The sequence below is a fragment of the Bufo gargarizans genome, chromosome 1 (genome assembly GCF_014858855.1).
Source record: "Bufo gargarizans isolate SCDJY-AF-19 chromosome 1, ASM1485885v1, whole genome shotgun sequence".
Classification (NCBI taxonomy): domain Eukaryota; kingdom Metazoa; phylum Chordata; class Amphibia; order Anura; family Bufonidae; genus Bufo; species Bufo gargarizans.
This window is the reverse complement of record NC_058080.1, coordinates 108059123-108085900: the sequence shown is the minus strand read 5'-3', so window position 1 is coordinate 108085900 and position 26778 is coordinate 108059123. Positions and strand designations below refer to the sequence as shown.

The window sequence follows — 26778 nt, the reverse complement described above, 5'->3', positions numbered from 1 at the left end:
CAATTGGAGATAGATAAGGAATTGTAACAGTAGTATATAACACAGTAATCTTATATATATATATATACACACACACAGTGTAGCTGCCTCCCGCGGCTCTGTACATGATGCACATATGGGGCTTTTCAGAAGGAATTACAGTGCTCTCCTGTATGGCAGATTACCAGTCATCTGATAAGTCATGGGGCATCCATACTGTACCTTTCCTGCAGGTCTGCACACATACAGCACATGGCATTGCCCTCTGTGCCATGGTGGACCTTCCTGCTCTAATGAGATGCTGCTTCTGCCACTGCAGCCAATCCTGGGACAGCAGGCTCATAATTACCAAAGTGAATATCAGAAAGGTTGAGTGCTGCACATGAGAGGGCCCTCCCCCCCCCCCCCCCTCGTCCCTGATTGGCTGGAACGGCCTCTGACGACATATATTAACCCAAGCTTCCCTAAAGATGTGGCTGTACATGGAGATCCTACATGGACATAGTGCCAGTGCTGAGCCTTCCCTGCATGCAGAGTTATGGGGTGCAGAGAGGATCCTTGGAGACCACAGTGATCTACCAGCTGCTGACTGCTTCTTCTCCCTGGACTGAGGGCACATCTGCTGCAGGGCATGGATGCCAGCTCGCAGTGAAGAGCCTGTATGCTGCTTCATCAGCCCATTGGGGACTATGGACGAGGTCTGCTGTAAGTAACCCCTGCAGCTGCTTTTTGGAGAATTGCACTGACCCTGGACTGCACCCATGAGTTCCCCAATGCCCTTTAATACTTGAATGATCGCCTGCCCTGATCGTTTGTGCCAGTCTAATATATTCTGAATCTTGTCATCATTGTGCATTGCTAATACAAGGACTGGGGACTACTACTCCATGGAGAGCTGGAGCTAGACGGCCCTACACCCTCTCTCTGCACATCCCTATTTATAGAGCCAGAGCCGGGACAAGGACTTGGACGGAAGTGCCGCCACCATGAGCCTGGTTGGAGGCTTCCCCCACCACCCAGTGGTCCACCATGATGGTTACCCCTTTGCCGCAGCTGCAGCTGCCGCCGCCAGCCGCTGCCATGAAGACAACCCTTACTTCCACGGCTGGCTTATCAGTCACCCCGAAATGTCTCCCCCCGACTACAGCATGGCACCGTCCTATAGTCCGGAGTACGCCAATGGTGCGGCTGGTCTGGACCACTCCCATTACGGGGGTGTCCCGGGAAGCGGGGCCGGAGGTTTAATGCAAAGGCCTGTGAAACGGAGGGGGACTGCAAACCGTAAGGAGAGGCGCAGGACTCAGAGCATCAACAGCGCCTTCGCCGAGCTGCGGGAGTGCATCCCCAATGTGCCTGCCGACACCAAGCTCTCCAAGATCAAGACATTGCGCCTGGCCACCAGCTACATTGCCTACCTCATGGACCTGCTGGACAAGGACGACCAGATCGGGGAGACCGAGGCCTTCAAAGCCGAGATCAAGAAGACAGATGTCAAGGAGGAGAAGAGGAAGAAGGAACTGGTCAGTACTGACATGTCATGGTCTCCTTCAGATCTGTAATGACAGGACAGGGAGAGAGAGATGGATAGATAGATAGATAGATAGATAGATAGATAGAGATAATAGATAGATATAGAGATAGATAATAGATATAAATGGTAAACAGATGATAGATAATACATTGATACATGTGAGATAGATATAGTAAACAAATAGATAATTTAAAGATAATAGATTAGATAGATAATAAATAGATAAATAATAGATTAATTGATTGATATAGATAGAAAACAAATAAATAGATACAAAGACAAATAGTAGATATAGTAAACATATAAAGATAGATAATGAATTGATAGATACATAGATATGTATATAGTAAACAAATAAATCACTGATAGATGATAGAAAGATAATAAATCAATATATATATACTGTATATACACACACAGTAAATACATAGATGACTGATAGATAATAGACAGATGGATAGATGATAGACAGACAAAAATTGATAGATATCAGATACGTAGATTGATAGTAAACAGATAGATGATTAGACAGATATAATTAATTAGATTGACTGCAGATATATTATGTAGAAAGTTAAGAATATGCACGATTGATGTAATAAACTAGTTCTGTAGACATCTACAGTAATGTAAGCAGTCACAGCAAGGTGAGAATAAATATATTACAACGTCGTCCTCCTTATCTAGAAATATTGGGTGTTTTTCTTCATTTATAAACATGAGATCCTGATATGAAACATAGAATTTTACTTAAATATGAGAAATAACTAAATCATGGGAAACATAAGTATTTCACAATGTCTCTAGAATCAGATTTTGAACACAATAATAAATGGCAGAGCAGCATGATGAATAATACAAAAACTAGCCTGAAACTAAACACATTCACGTGAAAAGGCCAATACTAACTTATCATATATAGTAGAGGGATATTTAAATATATATATATAAAACAATAAATAATATATAAAATAATCTTTAGTTCTGTAAACATTATAGTAAGGAAATGAATGAGATTATCGGTGCAGTATATGGAGGCAGCTCCCAGCTATCTCTATATACACAACAGTGTATAATGTTTAAAATAAATTGCTGCTGCCATCCATCATATGGAATATGAGTAGTGAGCAGCCTCCTGGAATATTCCTCTATGTATATCTGTGTGTAATGTGCATGTGTGTATATTTTGCCATATTCCACAGAGTCTAAAAATGCTTTCAAATGCATGTAATAGGCGGCAGATAGATATAACTAGCTAAGTATATACTGACAATTTTTGTACATATTTTTACAATTCTGCATATTAAATATAATTAGGATTTGTATTATTATTATTATAATTATTATTTCAGATGTGACTTTAGTTAGTGGGTAATTCAGTGTAGTTCTGATACAAGGCCCAGATGAGACCCCAGAACAATCTAGTCATCCTGATGTGCAGTATGGGATAAAACATTTTGGTTGTCATAAAGAAATTGTTGCAGATACCATATAACTTTTTCCTCTTCTTTTTTTCTTTCTTTTGCCTTTTTTTTTTTTTTTTTTTTACCTAAAAAGAATGAACTTTTGAAAAACACAGTTACTAGCAACGACAAGAAAACTAAAGGAAGGACTGGCTGGCCCCAGCATGTATGGGCCCTGGAACTTAAGCAATGATCCTGTGAAGTGCAGGACTGAAGGAAGACTATAAATAGACAATAAAGTATGTATGGAATGGTCCAGTTTATTTATGTGCAATCCCCCTTCCCTCCTCGATGCACCCCTCAATGGATCTGTGCAGAGAAGCATTCCATTATATGAAGAGGAATAATCTACAGGTTGGTAATAGCAGGGGGCCCTGTAGGTCATGTATGACAGTCTGGACATACAACACATGACTCCCTGGTGCCTATGTATGTTTGTCTGTGAAGTGTACGTGCCCCATGGGATTATTAGAAATGAATATAACGGCAGGATGCGCCTTCTTCCTTGGGTATGTTAACCGTGTCAGTGCCAGGGTGGCCTGCGCCTGGCTGCAGTGCAGTGTGTGCTGTGGGCCCTCTGACAACACAGAAGACAGCCTTGTAACGTTGTTGTCAGAGTCGTTCTCGTTGTGTCGTCCTTGTGCTTGTGTAACATTTGAAGGTGTTCCATCTATTTGTTATTGTGCACTTCTGTCCAGAAATGTGGAATATAATTAATATTTGAAGGTGTAAAATGTTGTAAAGTGATCAATAAACCACTGAGTGTCTTTTTTGTATATCTTCTGTTAATTTATGTCTGCATAATACTGCATAGATCCCAGGCCTGCCTGAATGCAAATAACCACATGAGCTTGCATATATTACATAATCAAATATCCACATATCACTATATATATATATATATATATATATATATATATATATATATCTATATTCACATGTAGCAGGATCACATAAACTGTAAATATTCATATATTCATGTAGATTTGTAAATATTTATATGCAGTTGTACATATATATATATATATATATATATATATATATATATATATATAAAATGCATATATGTGGCCATTCATATTTAACTGTAGATGTGCAGATATATTACATAACATTGATATGTAGATGAAACTGCACACATGACACTGTATATATATATATATATATATATATACACACACACAAACATTCATTGCATTGTCTGTGTGTGTGTATGTATATATATATATATATATATATATATATACACACACACACACACACACACACACACACACACACACATACATACACATATTACATCACTTGCAATGTTTTACCCGTAGAACAAATCGAAACAATTAAAGGAGTCAATGTTCTATATAATAAATATATCCTAGTTTAGTAAATGCGACATTTGATTATAAATCTATGAAGAGACTGGTTTGTTTGCATGGCTGACTTGGTAGTCTCTGGCTGTGGATTTGCAGCAAGCCATAAAAAGATAAGAGGGGCCCAGCACCAGGTCCATGTGTGCAGGTTGAGGGGTTAGAACAACTCAGTCAGTGTGCAGTGCCCTTTGCTGTCAGGGGTCAGGGGCCGGGGCTGTGGACTTGTGCAGGGAGACACTTGCTGGGGCTCACAAATGCTCTCTGTACATTGGCAGCTTCTTCTGCAGCCTCCCTCCTCCATACATGGGGCAGCACTATGGGCACACCACAGCCCCACCCAGGGACAGTTATCAGCAGTATATTTATGTACATTGGATAATATTGTGACGTTACAAATCTTGTGCATAGAATGTGTGGGCAATGTTTACCAAGCATGCCTGGTCTGTATATATATATATATATATATATATATATATATATATATATATATTAGATACTGGTTGTGTTTGTCAGTGTTCACCCTTGTTTTCACAATGAGCAGCTCTTATTAACTATTGCAGCGACGGCTTGCCTAGTCTTTATACCTGGAGAGTTGACACCAGTCCTGTGCTCAGTGAAGTGATCGATACCTTCTGTGGACAGGGATGAGAAGCTCAGGGCTGTTCTAGTAGTACTTGCAGTGTATTTGGCAGCTGAGGAAATCTGTATAATTGCTGGCTAAATGTGGATGCTGCCTTGTGTAGAGGGTAATCACTCTCAGAGTAAAATCTCAAGAGCCCTAGACAGGCCGGAGCCAACAAAAATGCAGCTTTTGACATTAAAAGCTAAACGGTGCAGCAGCTCTGCATGGAGGGAATTGATGGCTAGATGTGGTGTCAGTGCAGTGGCCTCTGCTAGCCTCCTAAGGCTGGGCCATAGCCTGATAAGAGGAGCCCCAGGAGCTCACACACTAATCCCTTCACTGCCAACAAGCTGGAGGCCTGGGCAACATATAAAGTATATTCAGTCTGCTGCCACCAATGTGTATCAGACTGCCATAAAATAATTGTACGCTTAGATAAAAGGTCATAGGAAAAAAAATAAAAATAAAAAAAGGTTGATTTTGCAAAAAGATAATTCTGCACATATTGTGTATGTTTTAATAAGGTTTGCCGTATTATTGTGCTATTATATTAATAATAATTATAAGAATTATAATATTAATACTTCTCACGTTACTATTATTGATCCGTTATTTATTTATACTTTCACTTACAATGCAATTCATGATTTAGTATTTATCTCATGTACTTTTTATTCTTATTAATATAAACACAAATTATTTCATTCAGAATCCTAATCCTATAACTTGAGCCAATATGACAACCATGGGGTATGAATACATATCACAAACAAGTAAAGGGTCTGGGAAATAAGTGATTTGGGAACTCGATGTGTCTGGGAAAGCAGGATTTCATGGGTCTCTTCCAGGGCGATTAGCAGTGTTATCAGCTTCCCTAAACAGAGCCTGTGCTGCAATGTGCGCCCAGTTCCAGGGGGAGTGCAGGCTGCTCTCCTGGACGTGTCTCCCAGTGAGAACTGGAGCTGTCACTGGCCTCTTGAGAAGAGGACTGCAGCATGCCGCCTGAGAAACATGGGAAGAACCGGTTTGTACATATTTCAGACTGCCCCATGCCCCCTGGAGTGGCCAATTATTGTTAATTTGTTATTATTGTCTAGATGGGGGTCAAAGATATATCTAATGTGTGTGTCCTATTGAAGAGAAACATAGGTAAAAGTCTTTTGTATCCTGCGGGCTAGAAAAAAAATACTTAAATATAATTGCCAAAAATCCAAAGAAAATATAACATCCAATTACAATAAGACATAGTTCAATCATGAGAGCATTACATACTAATTGTAAATGGAACAACTTGAGAATTAATTCCCAGTGTAGAAGTAACCAGAAGTGTATATTTTATTCTCTGCACAGTATTCCCTGTATACAGTCTATTGTTCCCTGTTATCAGCCATCTGGTGCTGAGGGGGTTCTATACCAGAAGTGAAGGGAAATCAATCACATGTATGTAGTCTACATAGTAGTACATGTATGGCAGCACAGGCATTTGTATTATAATCTTCAGTCTTTTATTCTTCTGAAACTAAAATGCACTTAATTGAATCCCTTCTATAGAACAGAAACAATATGGCGCTTCTTAGGTTCTTCATATTGGCTATAGAGGCAGCAGTGGTTTGGATATTTTCCTTGTGTGAGCTGTGTTTTAACATAGGATAGTAGGCAAACCTCAGAGAGTCATTGCCCTCAAGAGTTAAATACAAAGGTCAGGTCTGCTACATCTGTATCAGAAAAAATCACCGTCTGGTTGGAAGACATTTGTTCATCTGATAAACATAGAATACCCAATACTGAAGCTTTACATGCTGGATACAACTCTGCAGTGTACAGTGTGCATTGTAAAACCAGCCAAGTGGTGAAAAAACTAATAACAATATAAGAATAAGAATAATGATGATGATAATAATAATAATAATAAATAAAAACACACACACAATGCATTTATAGAATAACCAATAATGAAGCTTTACTTGCTAGATATAACTTTGCAGTATACAGTGTGCATTGTAAAACCAGCTAAGTGGTGATAATACTAATAACAATATAATAATAATAATGATGATAATAATAATAATAAAAACACACAATGCATTTATAGAATAACCAATAATGAAGCTTTACATGCTAGATATAACTCTGCAGTATACAGTGTGCATTGTGAAACCAGCCAAGTGGTGATAATACTAACAACAATATAATAATAATTATATAAAAAAAACACAATGCATTTATAGAATAACCAATAATGAAGCTTTACATGCTAGATATAACTCTGCAGTGTACAGTGTGCATTGTAAAACCAGCCAAGTGGTGATAATACCAATAACAATATAATAATGATGATGATAATAATAATAATAATAATAATAATATCAATAATAATAAACAATACATTTCATAGAATAACCAATAATGAAGCTTTACATGCTAGATATAACTCTGCAGTGTACAGTGTGCATTGTAAAACCAGCCAAGTGGTGATAATACCAATAACAATATAATAATGATGATGATAATAATAATAATAATAATAATATCAATAATAATAATAAACAATACATTTCATAGAATAACCAATACTGAAGCTTTCAAAGCTAAAATAAAGCTGCACCATACAGTGTGCATTGTAAAGCAGGCCAGGTACTAATAATACTAAACAATATTATTATTATCATCATTCATTTCTAATAATAAACCACAACGCATTTCATCGAATACCCAATGCTGGAGCATTAAATGTTAGATATAACTCTGCACTATACACGGGGCATTGTAAAGCTAGCCAAGTACTAATAATACAAATAATAATAATAATAATAATAATAATAATAATAAGAGGAAGAGGAGAGAGAAGAAGAACAGGACCTGCAGTATACACAACCATTTATTTCCTGCCATTCAGGTGGCACCATCCAGATACCTTACAGAGGGGTGATCAGTCCACTTATTCTGGATTCTTTCCTTCCTAAGGTGTATAATATCCCCCCCCCCCCCCCCCCCTATTTCTATATCTGATAGATATGCTCTCCCTATAGGTGCCATCTGGCAGTGATTAGAGGCCGGGCCTATAGACAAGCTGACGTCAGATCAGACGGCCCGGAGCCATCCTGCTCTTGACTTGGTGTAATCAGCAGCTCTCTGCTCTTCCCCATCCTATCCCAGCAGCAGGAATGCGGATGCTCTGCCACCATAGGCAAGCAGGGTTTTGCTTTCACAGGTTTGCAGCCAACATATCTGCACCCCCCTCATCCCAGCATGGATCCCAGGGGAACAGCCAGTCTTGTATCTCACAGCCCCTCTTTATCTCTCTCTCAATGAGTGGCTGTGCTCCAAGGTAAGCACAGGGCAGTCTAATAGCCAACAGCCAACTATAAGGAGGGGGAGACTTTTATGATCATTCCTGTTTGGGGAAGATGTGTTTCTAATCATCACAAGCTGATCTCAGCTGATAATTATGCTGCAAATCTCATGTGTTCATGTGAAACCTGACGATAAATGTGGAATTTATTAGGGAGTGTGGTTACTCCTGAGGCTGCAGCTCATTGCACCTGCTCCAGGTACAGGTTACTGGTCTGACGCCCAGAAGAAGTGATTAATCAGCCATATACAGAATAGGGAAACATACAAGCTCCAAACCTCCAGAGATATGTGCAGTCAGCCATGTCTATGGAGGGGGGATGATGTGCTGCATTATTTCTGTGGTGTGACATCATGTGTTCATTTTACCGGCATGGTGACGTCATCATATTTTTCTTTTCTGTGCTGTGATGTCACAGTATGCATTGGTGACCTTTATCTATCCTTTTGTGCTGTGAAATCATTGTATAATTACAACGCTGTCAGGACACTGATCTCTTTGCTGTGACACTGTCACTGGACACATTATGCTTATACTATTGTGATATCACTGTGTGCATTAGTGCTAAGCTGTGACATCACTGTGCACATTATCCTTATACTCTGTTTACTGTACATTTATAGTGACATCACTCGCTATGTGAATTATCACTATTGTGATATCACTGTGTGCATTAGTGCTATGCTGTGACATCACTGTGCACATTATCCTTATACTCTGTTTACTGTACATTTATAGTGACATCACTCACTATATGAATTATGACTATTGTGATATCACTGTGTGCATTAGTGCTATGCTGTGACATCACTGTGCACATTATCCTTATACTCTGTTTACTGTACATTTATCGTGACATCACTCGCTATGTGAATTATCACTATTGTGATATCACTGTGTGCATTAGTCCTGAACGGTGACATCACTGTGCACATTATCCTTATACGGCATCATCACTGTGTTTACTAATAGTTTTAATAATTTTACTACTAGTAAACACAGTGATGACGCCCTATGAGGATAATGCACACAGTGACATCACAATAGTGATAATTCACAGTGATGTCACCATACATGATGACATCACTATGTGAGTTATCACTGTTGTGATGTCACTGTGTACCTTAGTCTTGAACTGTGACATCACTGTGAAAAATACATGTATTGTGATATTATCTATGTACTGTGACATCTATGTGCACACTATCCCTGTGCTGTACCAACCACTGGGACTGTGAGTTTGGAAAACCAAGCTAATTATAAGATTTTTGCCTTAAGATTGGTGCCTGGTTTTACAGTTTTGCTAGGAGGACCCATAGTTACTTGTAATGTCCCTGTAATAATAATAATAATAATCCTAATCAAAATAAGAATCTTTATATAGCACCAGATTTTTTTGGGGCACTTAACAGTTCACAATGAACCCCCCCCCCCCCCCCCAGACATTAGAGAGTAAAAAGTGAATTAACAATTTAAACAAAATGAATGAGCTTTCTAGGAGACATTCAACATGAAAACTCATGTGCTGGATACTATAAATATCCCATAGAAAACTATGGAATCAGATCTAGCAGTTTTTGCACCACATCACAGGGAAATAGAAATGAATGGCTGAGTATATGTGAACCCAGCCTCAGGTATATAGAGATGAAGGAGGAAAGGAGAGTGTCACAGTGATTGGACAGATAGAAGAGCTGCATTCAGAGTAGAGTTTAGAGAGTGTAGACCAGGGATGACCAACCTGAGGCTCTCCAGCTGTTGCAAAACTACAACTCCCACACTGCCTACAGATATCAGCCAACAGCAGGGCATGGTGGGAGTTGTAGTTCTACAACAGCTGGAGAGCCACAGGGTAATCAAGATGAGAATACATCAGAGCAATATCAATAGTTTTGGCTCACAGTGATAATGGTGCAGAATCTGTGGAGATGAGATACACGTGGTTAAAGCATAAAACTGATTTAAAGGGTTTCTCTGGTTTAATAATTGATTCTGACTCTATATTTTACTCGTTCGTTACTCTTTTATCAGCTTCACTGCACCCTGGCAAGATGTTTACAAGCAGAACTTCCTGTTTTCATCAATGTCCTGATGGATTTTGTAACCAAACCCAGCCTGATTTGCACAGTAATATTTCTTGCTCCACCTTTGTAGTAGTCACATCCCCAACACTTCCCTCCCCAGGTTAACTAGGCAGAGCAGTTTCTATGAAAATTTACAGAGAAAAGCATACAGGGTTTTTGTGACTTTTGTGATTTTACGCCGCTCACTCCAGTTTTAAAACTAGCCAAGTGACTAGTTAATGAGGTTTAGGCCAGATTTAAATCCTACCTGAGTTTTCCAAAAAAGTTTGCTTAATGGCTTTTCTTCTTTGTACAATCATATCTGTGAAGGAGCAAGTCCTTTTTTTCGGCTTCCCTAATGTCTCTTTCAGCCACATTATTCCTGTTTTAGCTGCACAGCTAGATGCATTTCACTAAGGTAAAGGGGGCACATCCCTTCTGTGAATTCTACCAGCACTGTACTGCAGTGACATCCTTTCTCTTACTTCCCACGATCTTTGTGTTCAGCTCCAGAGCTTACAGAACAGATCAGGAAATCACACTTAGGGTCCATTCACACGTCCGTTGTTTGTTTCCAGATCTGTTCCGTTTTTTGCTGAACAGATCTGGACCAGATCTGGACCCATTCATTTTCAATGGGTCCTGAAAAAAAACGGACAGCACAATGTCAGATTTTTTTTCAGGACCCATTGAAAATAAATGGGTCCAGATCTGGTCCAGATCTGTTCAGCAAAAAACGGAACAGATCAGGAAACAAACAACGGACGTGTGAATGGACCCTTACAGGCACACAGGAGGCTCATATAATTTTCAAATGCTATGTAGAAGCAGTTCTTTTATCAGTCTCAGAAGCTCAGCTAGCTTTGACATGCCCCCTGTGAGCCTTCATCTATGTTTCTGTCACTAGAGATGGATCTTGCCTGACAACAGGCAGTGGACTGCAAATTAGGTGGAAGTGTGCCCCCTAGTGGTCATGACTTTACAGCTTTTTCTGGTGGATGTAGGCATATTTTTAAATCAGGTGATTTAGAAGTTTGCTATTTATACCATTCTCCAATAAATTAAATTAAAATTATGTGAAATAACAGTGACTCTTTAAGAAGCTAATACATTGTAGCAATGTCGCACAAATATCACAGATTCACAGGGGTGTTATAACAACTGGAGTCCTCGCAGACTCAAGAAAAACTGACTTCAAAAAGTCCCTTCATAATAATCCTCCTGTCCTTTTTTCAGTGTTTTAAATGCTTGTAAAAACAATATACCATTAACTCAAGCATTTGTCATAGCGTTTTTTCAAATGTGGCTGTTTTTATTCTGTTACATTTGTAACGTGCCTTTTTTCCCCTGCCAATCTTCAAGTTCTCCCTATTACAATGAGGCCTGAAATGGTTGGATTCACAGTCCTATTTCACTATTCATTGTCTTATGAGAAGAATAAGAGTCTGTAGTAGGACACATTTTTTCTGGCTTTCAAAAACAGAAGTGAACTGCCAGAGGCTGATGTTAATTTGCATCAGTTTACATCCCACAAAAATAAGGAGTATATGGGATCTTTTAATTTACTTACTTATCATAAAATACAGTTAGGTCCATATATATTTGGACACTGACACAATTATTATATTTTTTTTAACCTAAAACGTAATTGGACAATTGACTCAAAGGCTGTTTTTTTGGGCAGGTGTGGCAAATTCCTTCATTATTTCATTCTCAATTAAGCACATAAAAGACCTGGAGTTGATTTGAGGTGAGGTGCTTACATTTTGAAGATTTTGCTGAGAAGTAAACATGGGGTTAAAGAAGCTCTCCATGCAGGTGAAACAAGTCATCCTTCATCTGCAAAAACAGAAAAAAACATCTGAGAAATTGCTACACTATTAGGCCTCTTTCACACTACCGTATGGCTATTTCAGTATTTTGCGGTCTGCTTTTCACGGATCCGTTCAGTTTTTTTGTTTCCGTTGTGTTTCCGTTTCCGTTCCGTTGTTCTGTTCTGTTTTTCCATATGGCATATATAGTATACAGTAATTACATAGAAAAAATTAGGCTGGGCGTAACATTTTCAATAGATGGTTCAGAAAAAACGGAACAGATACGGAAGACATACGGATGCATTTCCGTATGTGTTCAGTTTTTTTTTGCGGACCCATTGACTTGAATGGAGCCACGGAACGTGCTTTGCGGGCAATAATAGGACATGTTCTATCTTTCAACGAAACGGAAAAACGGAAATATGGAAACAGAATGCATACGGAGTACATTCCATTTTTTTTCCGGAACCATTGAATTGAATAGTTCCGTATACAGACCGTATACAGAACGCAAAAAACGTCCCGCAAAACGGAAACAAAAAATGGTAGTGTGAAAGAGGCCTTAGAAGTGGCAAAATCTACAGTTTGGTACATCCTGAGAAAGAAAAAAAGCACTAGTGACCTCAACAATGCAAAAAGACCTGGACGCCCACGGAAGACAACAGTGGTGGATAATCGCAGAATAATTACCATGGTGAAGAGAAACCCCTTCACAACAGCCAACCAAGTGAACAGCACTCTCCAGGATATAGGTGCTTCAATATCCAAATCTACCATAAAGAAAAGACTGCCTGAAAGTAAATACAGAGGGTTTACTGCACGGTGTAAGCTACTCATAAGCTTCAAGAATAGGAAGGCTAGATTGGACTTTGCTAAAAAAAAAAATCTTAAAAAACCAGCACACTTCTGGAAGAACATTTTTTGGACAGATGAAACCAAGATCAACCTCTACCAGAATGATGGAAAGAAAAAAGTATGGTGAAGACACGGTACAGCTCATGAGCCAAAGCATACCCCATCATCTGTAAAACACGGCGGAGGCTGTGTGATGACTTGGGCATGCATGGCTGCCAGTGGCACTGGGTCCCTAGTGTTCATTGATGAGGTGACACAGGACAGAAGCAGCCGGATGAGTTCTGGGGGTTTCAGAGGCATACTGTGTGCTCAAATCTCGCCAAATGCAGCCAAACTAATTGGTTGGCGTTTCATATACAATACAGATGTACAATGACCCAAAACATAAAGCCAAAGAACCCCAGGAGTTTATGAAAGAAAAGAAGTGGAATATTCTTGAATGGCAGTCACCTGATCTGAACCCAATAGAGCATTTCACTTGTTAAAGACTAAACTTCAGACAGAAAGTCTCACAAACAAACAGCAACTGAAAACCGCTGCAGTAAAGGCCTGGCAGAGCATTAAAATAGGAGGAAACACACCGACAGGTGATGTCCATAAGTTCAGGACTTCAGGCAGTCATTACCAACATTTTATTTACAATTATTTAACTTGTCCAATTACTTTTGAGCCCCTGAAATGAAGCGATTGAGTTAAAAAAATGCTTTAGTTCCTCACATTTTTATGCAATCATTTTGTATAACCCACTGAATTAAAGCTGAAAGTCTGAACTTCAACTGAATTGTTTTGTTCAAAATCCATTGTGGTAATGTACAGAACAAAAATTAGAAAAATGTTTTCTCTGTCCAAATATATATGGGGAAAAAAACTAAACAGATGACTTATGAGGGCCACATATATTGATTCAATCACAACCTATAACACTATGTGCATACCCAGATTACCAAAGAAAAAGCAACCATATGTAAGCAAAAAATATATACTTTATTAGAACAACACAATAAAACACATATAATGGAGTCTTACATCATTGGATGGAGTAAGGGCTCCTTCACACTTGCGGCAGGACGGATCCGGCAGGCTGGTCTCCCTGTCGGATCCGTCCTTCCGCTGTTTCGCCGTATCGCCGGACCGCCGCTCCGTCCCCATTGACTATAATGGGGACGGGGGCTGAGCTCCGGCCCAGCACGGCGGTGCACGGTGAAAGCCGCTGGACTAAATAGTCGGACATGCAGGACTTTTTAGTCCGGCGGCTTTCGCCATGCACCGCCGTGCTGCGCCGGAGCTCAGCCCCCGTCCTCATTATAGTCAATAGGGACGGAGCGGCGGTCCAGCGATACGGCGAAACAGCGGAAGGACGGATCCGACAGGGAGACCAGCCTGCCGGATCCGTCCTGCCGCAAGTGTGAAGGAGCCCTAAAACAGGTATAAAAGAGAAGCACAGGGGGAGGGGGACCGATAAATGTGAATACATATAGGGGAAGCAGCAACTGTAATTAAATACATAAATACACAAGTGTAAACGTTGCCCCAAGTTAGTAACAGAAAATGAAGGAAATAGATACTACAGCAGGCTTCCATACACAGGCAAAGAGCCTAGTGAAGTGCATAGCAGTAGTGCCCCAGGTAGACCAGGAACCACATATAATAGCTCATTCAAATGTAAACAAACGTATTAACGGTCTCATCACCCATCCAGTGTCCCTCACTTACCCCGGGTGATGTAACTGTTGCATAAAATGTCAGTACCTGATATAAAAAAAAGACCTGTGAGTGTGTGTAGTGTGAAAAGCTCTGCAGTTTGTGTACTTTGTGTTGCCTTCTCTACAACGTTCCCATTGACTCCCTTACCCGCCTTTCTAATGCATCCTCCACACTCCTCTAAAAAACCATGGTTCTCCAGCAGGCTCCTTAATGTTCTTATTGCTGTGAAGACACTTATTGCACCTTCTTCAGATTCTCATGTCAACTTCTATCTGAAAGAGATGAGCACCTGATAACATTTCTTGGCAATATCTTACCAAACTACATGACACACCTGGGATACTTAGGGGGAGATTTATGACTTTAACCCTCATATTTCCCTTCTCATTTTTATCATGTTGCTCTGGCCCCCTTATTTATGGGTTTTGTGACTCTTTATTGGCATGGCTTTCTATGACTTTAATAACCAATTATGCACATTTTCTACTGTGATTGTTACATTGACTTTTTAAGCTTTTTTGTTCTTTTGGATCAGTATTTTCACCTAGTGTCGACCATTATGTTTCTTTGCCAGGTCTATTCCTTGCCTTCTATTTTATTTCCTTTTCTATACCATGGAAACATTCAAATTGAATAAAAAAAAAAGTATAGCTTGACTCCATTAATATAATTCTAATGCACGTGCACTTGAAACATATTCAAGAAGATACTGTAGAACACTTCATGAATATATAGCAACTTAAAAAGGCAGATTTATCAATGTATTTATAGCAGATTTCTGGTGAAAATGTCTTGGAAAGCATTGGTCATTGGGTTAAACCTAAAGGCATTGTCTCGGCAGTTCTCTGGTATTTACCCTTTAACCCCAGTACATGGATCTAGACTTCGCTTCAGGGAATCAACCAGACTGCTACCTCCTGGAGTAGTCCTGGTGTAGATGACAACCAACTTAAGGGGGTCAGAGATACCGATGCAAAGCACCAAGGCCTCAGGCAAAAAGCATAGTCCAATGTCAGGGCAGGCTGACTAGGTGCATATTCCAGATAGCAATTCCAAGGTCATGGCGGGACTAAGTAAGTGCATAGTCCAGGAAACAGTTCCAAGGTCGGGGCAGGTGGCAAGTAGCAGAATCGGTAGACAGGCAAGGTATGGTACACGGGTAGTCAGACAAGAGATCAGCTTCACTGGGTACTAGAAAACCTCAAACCTCCGATGACGGGATTCGTCTCCATACAGCATTACAATATAGGGCACCGGCGAGGCAAATTTATCACCGAAGTCTTGCGGGACTTCAGTGAATAAGTTTGGAATTTCATTTTTCAACGTGAAAACCATTTTAAAACTTGGTTCCAAAGTCAGCTTCAGGCGAGGTACCAGTTGGTACCGAAGCCGACTTCCGATACCTATTTTAAAATGGTTTTCAAGTTTAATAATCAAATGCCGAAGTTATTCACCAAAGTCCCACGAGACTTCGGTGATAACTCATTTCACTTTTCCGGAGCTCATATATTTTAATGCTATATGGAAACGGATCTCCGTACAGCATTAAAACAAAGTTCTGAGCAAAGCAACTTCGGATCTATGATCCGAAGCTCGCTTCGCTCATCCCTACTACTAAGTATATCAAGAGAAAATTGCCCTAGTTAGCAGAGTGGCTTTGGGAGGTGCTCTTAGGGTGCTCTCCTCATCAGAAAGACCACCTAGTATGCACAAGAATTATCGTAGTCCAGGTAAATGCTGCTCTACATTTCTGGGAAAAATATATGAAAATTAGCATATCGTACATCTACTGGCATCAGAAAGGCTTAGTGATTTTTCCTTTTTGGAAGGAAAGCTAATTTTAATATCTTTCCTACAAACTCAAATGTATGCAAATTAACTATTCTTCCAAAAAGAAAAAATCACTAAGCTTATCTGATGCCAGCAGATATAAGATATGTTACTTTGTATATATGCTTCCCACAAATGCAGGACAACGTTGACTGGGCTCCAATACTCCTCATGCACACTAGGTGGTTTTCCTATTGAGAAAGAGCACCCCCAAATCCACTCAGCTAACCAGGGCAATTTTCTCTTGAAAAACTCAGTATTCTTGTCTTTTTGGAAGGAGAATTGTAATACTTGGAAGTTCACTACTCTTGTCCTTTTAGGAGGAGAACTGGCTTGCATGTCCCACTCAGAAAAATTTCACATGTGTGCCTCTCTCTGTGATTTGCTCAGAGAAATTTGGGTTTGTTAGAATGTGAATTTTTTGTGAAGTTTGAGATGGATTCTGAATCTCAATATAGATGGATCTCTATATCTACCTCTCTCTAAATATATTTTTTTTTCGTGAGACTTGGACATTCAGTACTATTGTTCTTTTGTAAGAAGAACTGGCCTTTCTGTCTTGTTACAGTATTGCAGTATATTTGATTTGTGTAGAATCAACTTTTTGAAAAATTCTGTGAATTGGAGATCAAACGAATTTCAAGAATTATGCTAATTTCTACGGTCCAATTTATACTTTGTCAATCTCAACTAAATTGCCTTAAATTGTCCAGGTGTTCTTTTTTCATTTTCTGGTAGTGTATTGCAAAATTAAACATTTATTTGAATGGGCTTCACGTAATGTCATATTATGCCTGTATGAACCGCTGCAAGGATTGTATGGGGTCACCCACAGCTTCGCTAGATATAACAATGCGCAGGTTTGGTGAATAATGGGTATGTTGCAGATACAGAAGCATCATCCTGGTACAATGCAGTAAGGGTTCCTTCACATATGTTCAGCGATCCTGCTCAGTTTCCCGCCATTGTAGTGCAGAAAACACTAGAGGGAAACTGAAGCTAGAAATGATCCCAGAGTTTTCTATGTAGTTGTGATGCTGGATATGAAATAGTGCTAATAAGAAAAACATTGCGTGCTGCAATGTCAGTCCACACAACATCAATCCATTAAAGTCAAATTCATCATATACAGTACAAATTGGTTTCATATATATATAATATTCTGTCCTGAGCTATCAGTCTATAGACACCAGACCTGTGCACTGTGCACATACACATATCCGTTATGTCTGGCTCTCCAAAAAACAAACAAAAAATAAATAAAACTAGCTGGACACAACTGATATCTGTGGACCCAGCCTGACACCATTCATCTAGCATAATTAAGGGGAAAAAAAATAAATTTTGTATCAATACCATATGTATGAAGGCCCACTCGCTGCTTCTGCTGAGAACCACTTCTTGATTTGTGTCTGGGAAAGGCGATGTAGCCTTCCAGTCACACCTAGTGCAACTGATGTACTAAATGTTCTTTGTCACTTTTCTTCTTCTACAAGGGCACCGAACAACACCAGGCGAGACCTGGCACTGTAGAGGTGCTGTATTGTAACTGCCATGTGCGATAAGGGTAAGATTTCTGAAGTTGCACACAGTGTTATAGTGTGAGTAGTGTATGTGTGATTTGGCAGGCCGTGTGAGCAGTCTAGATAATATAATACAGCGTGGTATATTGGCTATCTGGCTAACCTCAAGGAGAGTAGTGATGAGCAGCAGGGGCTATATTTGAATTCACAATATTTCACTAATATTTTGTAGAATATTCGTCATATATTTGCGAATTTTGATAATTCGAGATTTTTTTTTTTGAATGCGAAAAATATGCAATCTAAAAATCGCATAATGCAAATTCGTAACGCGAAATACAGGCGTGGGTCACTTTGGCTACCTTTTTCAAGCTGTTAGAAGTTTCATGAGTTTCTACTGAGACTGGAGAAAATGGTTGGCACGGCAGAACATAACAATAACTTCATATGCAGATAGAGTCAAGTGCTCCAATATATTCATGATTGCGCTAATCGGCAGTGATTAGAACATTTTCTTCACATTTTAGCAGGTCTGACTACAGATTACTGATTGGTGCACTAAGTATTGTTGGGAACTTGACATTGATTCCTTCTCATTGCCCCACAAGCAAGAAGCAGAGAGGAATCGTGTTCAGATGGAAAAAAAATGCTGAATATTCGATATAACGAATATATAGCACTATATTCTAAATATTCGTGAATTCTCAAAGTGGCGATATTCGCGAATAATATTCGCTATTCGAATATTCGCACTCAACACTAGTGGAGATATCATTTTGTAAGAATGGCACTGATTTGGGTCAGGCTTTCGTTGTGGACAAAAGTACTTTGGGGGAGCAAGCAGTACTACCCTATATTTTGTGTAAGGCCTGATTCATATATACAGTGTGGAAAATGACGATTTTGCAAGTTTTCCCACCTACAAAGAAAGGAGAGGTCTGTAAATTTTATCCTAGGTGCACTTTAACTGTGAGAGACAGAATCTAAAAAAAAGTTATGATTTTTAAATAATTAATTTGCATTTTACTGCATGAAATAAGTACAAGTATGCTTATATGATAGAAAAACAGAACTTAATATTTGGTATAGAAACCTTTGTTTCCAATTACAGAGGTCAGACGTTTCCTGTAGTTCTTGACCAAGTTTGCACACACTGCAGCAGAGATTTTGGCCCACTCTTCCATACAGATCTTTTCCAGATCTTTCAGGTTTCGGGGTTGTTGCTGGACTTCATAGAGTTTCAGCTTCCTCCAAAGATTTTCGATTGGGTTCAGGTTTGGAGACCCAGCCACGACCCATCTTCAATGCTCTTACTGAGGGAAGGAGGTTGTTAGCCAAAATCTCACAATACATGGCCCCATCAATCCTCCCTTCAATACGGTGCAGTCGTCCTGTCCCCTTTGTAGAAAAGCATCCCCAAAGTATGACGTTTCCACCCCAATGCTTCACGGTTGGGACAGTGTTCTTGGGATAGTACTCATCCTTCTTCCTCCAAATACAGCGAGTGGAGTTGATACCAAAAAGTTCTATTATGGTCTCATCTGACCACATGACCTTCTCTCACGCCTCCTCTGGATTATGCAGATAGTCATTGGCGAACTTCAAATGGGCCTGGACATGTGCTAGCATGTCCTACAGGATTTTAATCCATGATGGCGTAGTGTGTTAATAACGGTAATCATTGAGACTGTGATCCCAGCTCTCTTCAGGTCATTGAAACGGTTCTCCCATGTAGTTCTGGGCTGATTCCTGACCTTTCTCAGAATCATCCTTACCCCACGAGGCAAGATCTTGCATGGAGCCCCAGACTGAGGAAGATTGGCAGTCATCTTGTATTTCTTCAATTTTCTAATAATTGCAACAGTTGTTGCCTTTTCACCAAGCTGCTTGCCTATTGTCCTGTAGCCCATCCCAGCCTTCTGTGGGTCTACAATTTTGTCCCTGGTGTCCTTAGACAGCGCTTTGGTCTTGGCCATGGTAGATAGGTTTGAGTATGATTGATTGAGTGTGTGGACCGGTGTCTTTTATACAGCTTAAACAAGTGCAGTTAATACAGGTAATGAGTGCAGAGTAGGAGGGCTTCTTAAAGAATAACTAACAGGTCTAAGAGAGACAGAATTCTTGCTGGTTGGTAGGTGATCAAATACTTATTTCATGCTGCATGTAGGGGTGTAGCTATAGTGGAAACATGGGAAGTGGCAGCTACTGGGCCCAAACTCAGAAAGATCCCATCCGGGAGGAGGATTGAAAGCTTTTATTGTCAGGGCCCCCTCAACAGTATTATACAATGACAGTATATACAGTGACATAGCTTACTGTCATGGTCTTACCTTCTTGCTGTTCTCCTTCGTTTGACATGTGCTGGCGGCCATCTTGGTTTCTGGGTTTCTCGTAGCCTCCCACCCTGCGGCTTCTCCTTCCCACTGGGAGGAGCTGGATGCCCAGCTCATATATATAGGAGGTCTGTGGCTTCAGTTCCTTGCTTGGTCCTCCTGTGTTCACATGCTTCTAAGACTGCTGCTGCTTCTGGTTCCTGATCCTGACTTCGTCTGACTACCCTGCTGGTTCCTGATCCAGGCTTCGTCTGACTACCCTGCTGGTTCCTGATCCAGGCTTCGTCTGACTACCCTTCTGGTTCCTGACCTCTGGCTTCACAAGACCCTGCTTCGGTTTAGCCATCCGTTTGGACTTTTGCCTTACAGCTTTATTTTCAATAAAGCCTTCTTATTTCCACTTATCTCTTGTTGTACGTCTGGTTCATGGTTCCATGACATTAGGACCAAGCCATGAATTCTGACGGTACAGGGCCATCCTCGCTACCTACGCTGGTTGCCAGACTTGATCAGCAGGATCACCTGTTGGGTCGGTTCGCTGTGGCGTTGCAAACCCTGCTTGAACGCACGGCTCATTTAGCTTCCGTTGCCGATGGGTCGATTGTCGCTCCTGGGCCCGCTCCTACTGCCGCTCCGGTTGTTGCGCCAGAGTCTACCCCGACACCTGTTGCTGCGCCCGCAGTCTTCCAGGAATTCATCAACGATGTTTTCCGTGACCTGTTGCAGCAGTGTGTGGTGGTCTATTTGGATGACATCTTGGTATATTCTGAATCCATGGAGGCCCACATTCTGGATGTCAGACGAGTGTTGCAACGGTTACGAGAGAACAAGCTGTTCGGTAAGCTTGAGAAATGCGAATTTCACCGATCCCAGGTAACCTTCTTAGGTTACATCATTTCCGCTGAGGGGTTCTCAATGGATCCTGAGAAGGTTTCGGCTGTCTTACAGTGGCCCCAGCCCAGTGGTCTTCGTGCCCTGCAGCGCTTTTTGGGCTTCGCCAATTATTATCGGAAGTTCATCAGGGACTTTTCCATGCTAGCCAAGCCCCTCACGGATCTGACCAGGAAGGGCAGTAATCCCCAGGTCTGGCCGCTCGAGGCCATCCGAGCTTTTGAGGCTCTAAAGTCCGCCTTCGTGTCGGCTCCGATTCTGTCGCATCCCAACCCTGGGTTGCCTTTTGTCCTCGAGGTGGACGCGTCTGAGACGGGAGTAGGCGCCCTTCTGTCTCAGCGTAGAACACCAGAGGGTCCTCTGCTTCCTTGTGGGTTTTACTCCTGGAAACTGTCTTCCGCGGAGTGCAACTATCAGATTGGTGACAGGGAGTTATTGGCCATCGTGCAGGCCCTTAAAGAATGGAGGCACTTGCTCGAGGGCTCGGTGGTTCCGGTTCTCATCCTGACGGACCACAAGAATCTGACCTACCTCTCTGAGGCCAAGAGATTGACACCACGTCAGGCCAGATGGGCTCTGTTCTTGTCACGTTTTAATTACGTGGTCTCCTACCTACCCGGTTCCAAGAACATCAGAGCGGATGCCTTATCACGGCAGTACTCCGAGCTGTCCGGGGAGGAGTCGATTCCGACTTCGGTCATACCTCCGAATCAGATCCTGGCCGCCATTCGCACCAGCCTGACCTCTCCCCTGGGTGAGCAGATTTTGGCGGCTCAATCTGGTGCTCCCTCTGGGAGACCCAACGGCAGATGTTTTGTGCCTGAGGAGTTGCGCACTCGGTTGTTGCGAACCTACCATAACTCCAAGGCCGCGGGGCATCCTGGAAAGAATCAGCTGTCCTGGGCTGTTTCACGTCTGTTCTGGTGGCCTTCTCTACGTTCCGACATCGCCGCATATGTAGCGGCATGCTCCGTTTGTGCCCAGAGTAAGTCCCCTCGGCACCTTCCGTTGGGCCTTTTGCAACCCATAGCCACCGGGGAGCGTCCATGGTCACACCTGGGGATGGATTTCATTGTGGACCTCCCTGCATCCCGAGGCCATACGGTCATTCTCATGATTGTGGATCGGTTTTCCAAAATGTGCCACTGTGTTCCTCTCAAGAAGTTACCCTCTGCACAAGAGTTGGCCTCGATTTTTGCCAGGGAGGTCTTCCGGTTGCACGGTTTGCCCAAGGAGATTGTGTCGGATCGGGGGAGTCAGTTTGTGTCCAGGTTCTGGCGAGCCTTTTGCTCCCAGTTGGGGATTCATCTCTCTTTCTCCTCGGCCTACCACCCTCAGTCCAATGGGGCCGCAGAACGATCCAATCAGGCCTTGGAGCAATTCCTTCGTTGCTATGTCTCCGATCACCAAGACAATTGGGTTGACCTCCTGCCTTGGGCTGAGTTTGCCAGGAACACGGCGGTGAACTCTTCCTCTGGGACGTCTCCCTTCATGGCCAATTATGCGTTCCAACCTGCCGTGTTACCGGAGGTATTCTCTCCCCAGGATATTCCGGCTGTGGAGGATCACCTTTCCGTCCTACGTGCTTCTTGGGTACAGATCCAGAGGTCCCTTGAGGTCTCTGCGCAGCGCCAGAGACTCCAGGCTGATCGCAGACGAGCGCCCGCTCCTTCCTACCAGGTCGGAGACCGCGTATGGTTGTCCACCCGCAACCTCAACCTTCGAGTGCCCACTCCCAAGCTGGCGCCTCGCTTTGTTGGTCCCTTCCGAGTGCTTCGCAGGGTAAACCCGGTAGCCTATGCCCTTGCGCTTCCTCCTGGCATGCGGATCTCCAACGTGTTTCATGTCTCCCTGTTGAAGCCACTGGTGTGTAATCGTTTCACCTCCTCGGTTCCTCGGCCTCGTCCGGTCCAAGTGGGCAATCGTGAGGAGTATGAGGTGAGCAATATCCTGGACTCACGCCTGGTCCGCGGTCGGGTGCAGTTTTTGGTCCATTGGCGTGGTTATGGTCCAGAGGAGCGTTCCTGGGTTCCCTCCGCAGATGTCCATGCTCCTGCCTTGCTCCGAGCCTTCCACGCACGCTTCCCTCAGAAACCGTTCTTTACTCCGCGGAGGAGGGGCCCTTGAGGGGGAGGTACTGTCATGGTCTTACCTTCTTGCTGTTCTCCTTCGTTTGACATGTGCTGGCGGCCATCTTGGTTTCTGGGTTTCTCGTAGCCTCCCACCCTGCGGCTTCTCCTTCCCACTGGGAGGAGCTGGATGCCCAGCTCATATATATAGGAGGTCTGTGGCTTCAGTTCCTTGCTTGGTCCTCCTGTGTTCACATGCTTCTAAGACTGCTGCTGCTTCTGGTTCCTGATCCTGACTTCGTCTGACTACCCTGCTGGTTCCTGATCCAGGCTTCGTCTGACTACCCTGCTGGTTCCTGATCCAGGCTTCGTCTGACTACCCTTCTGGTTCCTGACCTCTGGCTTCGCAAGACCCTGCTTCGGTTTAGCCATCAGTTTGGACTTTTGCCTTACAGCTTTATTTTCAATAAAGCCTTCTTATTTCCACTTATCTCTTGTTGTACGTCTGGTTCATGGTTCCATGACACTTACAGTATATAGATGTAGGAAATGGATGCAGTGGCTTTCTGGCCTGGTCTGAGAAAGCTATCTTGACTAGCCGTGGGAGTGAGGGTTGCATGGGAAGAAGTGGTTGCTGGGGAAAGGGCCTGTTCAAAAATTAGCTTTGTCCCAGTCAGTTATAGTTACACCACTGTCTCCACGCAACATGATTCTGTTTAGTGCAGGTAGACATCCCATATCACCACCATTTCTGTAGGGCACTGAAGTGAAACAAAACTGAATGGCTTGATATATGTAAAGGTAGGGGGGGGGGGGTTTATATGTGGTGTATGTGTGTTGTAGTCAACTGTGTTAGTAGTCAGGGAAAGTTTTCTTTCAGCTGTACATAGTGATATAGCATATGGGGTAGACGTGATGCACGTGATGAGAACACAATTTTATCACTTTATGAATTACTCATTCAGACCACACATGGAGTAATGCGTACAATGATGGGCTCCTGTGAACAAGACAGACATAGCAGAGCTGGAGAGAGTTCAGAGAAAGGCAACTAAATTAATAAATGGAAATAGTGAACTACAGTACCCAGAAAGATTATTAAAATTAGGGTTATTCACTTTAGAAAAAAGACAACTGAGAGGCGATCCAATAGCAGTATATAAATATAAGAGGTCAGTACAGAGATCCATGACAAGGGGACATCCTCTTTGTCTGGAGAAAAGGTTTCTACACCAACATAAAAGAGGATTCTTTATGGTAAGAGCAGTGAGACTATGGAACTCTCTGCCTGAGGAGGTGGTGATGGTGAGTTCACTAAAAGAGTTCAAGAGGAGCCTAGATGTATCTAGTGTAATAATATTACAGGTTATAGTTATTAGATTTCTGGAGAAGGGTAATTTAGGGAGTTTTTCTGATTGCCTGATTGGAGTTGGGAAGGAATTTCCCCCCCTTGAATTAGGAAAATTGACTTCCGTCTCATGAGGGTTTTCTGCCTTCCTCTGGATCAACTTTGCAGATTTACAGGCTGAACTGGATGGACGTATGTGTTTTTTAAGCTTTGCAAACTATGTTTGTTAGTGTATGTTGTGTATGTGTGATGTAAAAGGCTGTGTTACAGTCAGGGTAAGGTTTCTTTAGCAGTTGTGATTTGTCGTTAAAAGCACTTGTCTTTCTATGCACTGTGTGACTCTAATAATGATGTATGAGCAATATATAGGGTTAAATTTGGTAGACTGGTAAGGTTACCAGGGTGATGGACTGGGTCTGTTCCTGGTTAGTTAAGGAGTCTAGTCTGAGCAGAGCTACCAGAAAGATGTATGTGTGAGAGTTCCTGCAGATCAGAACCTCTAGGTCTGAGACTATAGCTGCCAAATAAGCAACTCTACTACCAGAGTTTCCCTAAGGGAAAGAGACCATACTTTATAGAAGGTCCAGAACCATTCAGGATGTGTTAGATAACATCAGTAAGGTTTTCGCTCATTTATGGCATGAGCCTTTACTACTGTGGAAAGGATTATTGCCTTTGGCCCCTATCATACTTTGACACAGACTGGCCATCCGGATCTAAAACCTGCAGCCCTCAACTCAGAAATTGCAGAACGGGTTAGCAAGAACAGTATAGCATGCCTATGGTTGTTTGGAGAGACTGCAAATCATCTTTAGTGATGATTGTTGCTGCCTTTAAACTGCTATTGGTAGGAAGACTGCACTGTGATATACTTTGAGACTCTGCCTTTTGGAACTGTATGTACAAATACTGCTCCTATCATGAACCCAGTAAAGAAAGACTTTATTTATTGCAACCAACAGGCCTGATTATTGACTCCATAATCCATGCGTTGGCTTCTGCTTCTTCACTCTCGTCTTGCACCCAGCCAAACTGTTCACTATTAGTGACACCCCAAACACCAGAGATTGACCCAAGGGAAGAAAGGAGGCGCTCTCCATTCACTGTGCAAAGAATGGGGAGTGCCAAAGTGAGGACTACCATCCGTGAACTGTGAAAACCACTACCAATCACAGGGCAATAACTACTACTCTCATCCTCTCTGCCCTGTGCCTCCCCTGTGGCTCGCTGCATATTCAAAATCTGCATCACAAACAGGATCCTATTCTCTGTGTCTTATTGGAAACTGGACAAACTGTTGTGCTGTCCTGAGGTCCCCAAAAAGACTTTATTGTGCTAATAATTAATGTACTATGGATTCAGCAACCACAATCTGTAGCAGAGTGTCATCACAGGTGTTACCAATAGCTCTGCTTGCTGATGCTGTATTGAATCATGTTATACGCTACACACTGGCCCACAAGGGGTTAACTACTAAAACTGAAGCCATGCCATCAGTGCTGTAACTCTACCCCACCAAGTGAGAAGATCACTGAGTACACCCTGCACAGACTGGGAAAAAAATGCCCTGTCTGTTTATAGGAAACTACCGTCAACCAAGTGGAACCAAAGTGCCTATACAAAGTTCCTGGGGAGGCAGAAAAAACATCCATACCCTGCTGGAAGTGAAAGGGAGACCGCCACCTTGAATAAGACATGAGAAACCACTATCCAGCAACGTTTGCTAAAGCACTTGGAGAAGAGACTTTGGGCCACCAATACTGAGTACTGGTGTGGACAGACTGTTTTGGGCCATCATTGTCATCACTTCGCTTCTTAACTGCACTTACAGTGCTGCACCTGCATTTCTAAACCCAAATTATTACTGTAGCCTATAGCAATTCATTTTAAAAGTGTACAATAGCCTCCCTTTGGACTGTGTATTTGAAAGAGCCCTTCGCTAACATGTCAACATGGATGCTTAATCAAGCTGCCACAACTCTGCTACTACTGGTACATCATGCACAATGCCATTAACTATACCCTTCTACT

General features: G+C 42.0%; 2 protein-coding genes across 7 annotated transcripts in view; both read left to right on the top strand.

Moving 5' to 3' along the window:
• Positions 1–450: 450 nt before the first annotated feature.
• Positions 451–3749, top strand: HAND2 (heart and neural crest derivatives expressed 2). The gene is made up of 2 exons (XM_044286962.1): positions 451–1499; positions 3068–3749. Exons 1-2 carry the CDS (start codon positions 966–968, stop codon positions 3164–3166), a joined length of 633 nt encoding a protein of 210 aa, XP_044142897.1. The 5' UTR covers positions 451–965; the 3' UTR covers positions 3167–3749.
• A 4416-nt stretch (positions 3750–8165) lies between these two features.
• SCRG1 (stimulator of chondrogenesis 1) overlaps positions 8166–26778 on the top strand; it is a 249313-nt gene continuing 230700 nt past the window's right edge. For all 6 annotated transcript variants that reach the window (XR_006390368.1, XR_006390366.1, XR_006390372.1 and 3 more), the window contains exon 1: positions 8166–8293. The gene's annotated coding sequence lies outside the window, so the exon portion shown is untranslated. The remainder of the gene's footprint in view (positions 8294–26778) is intronic.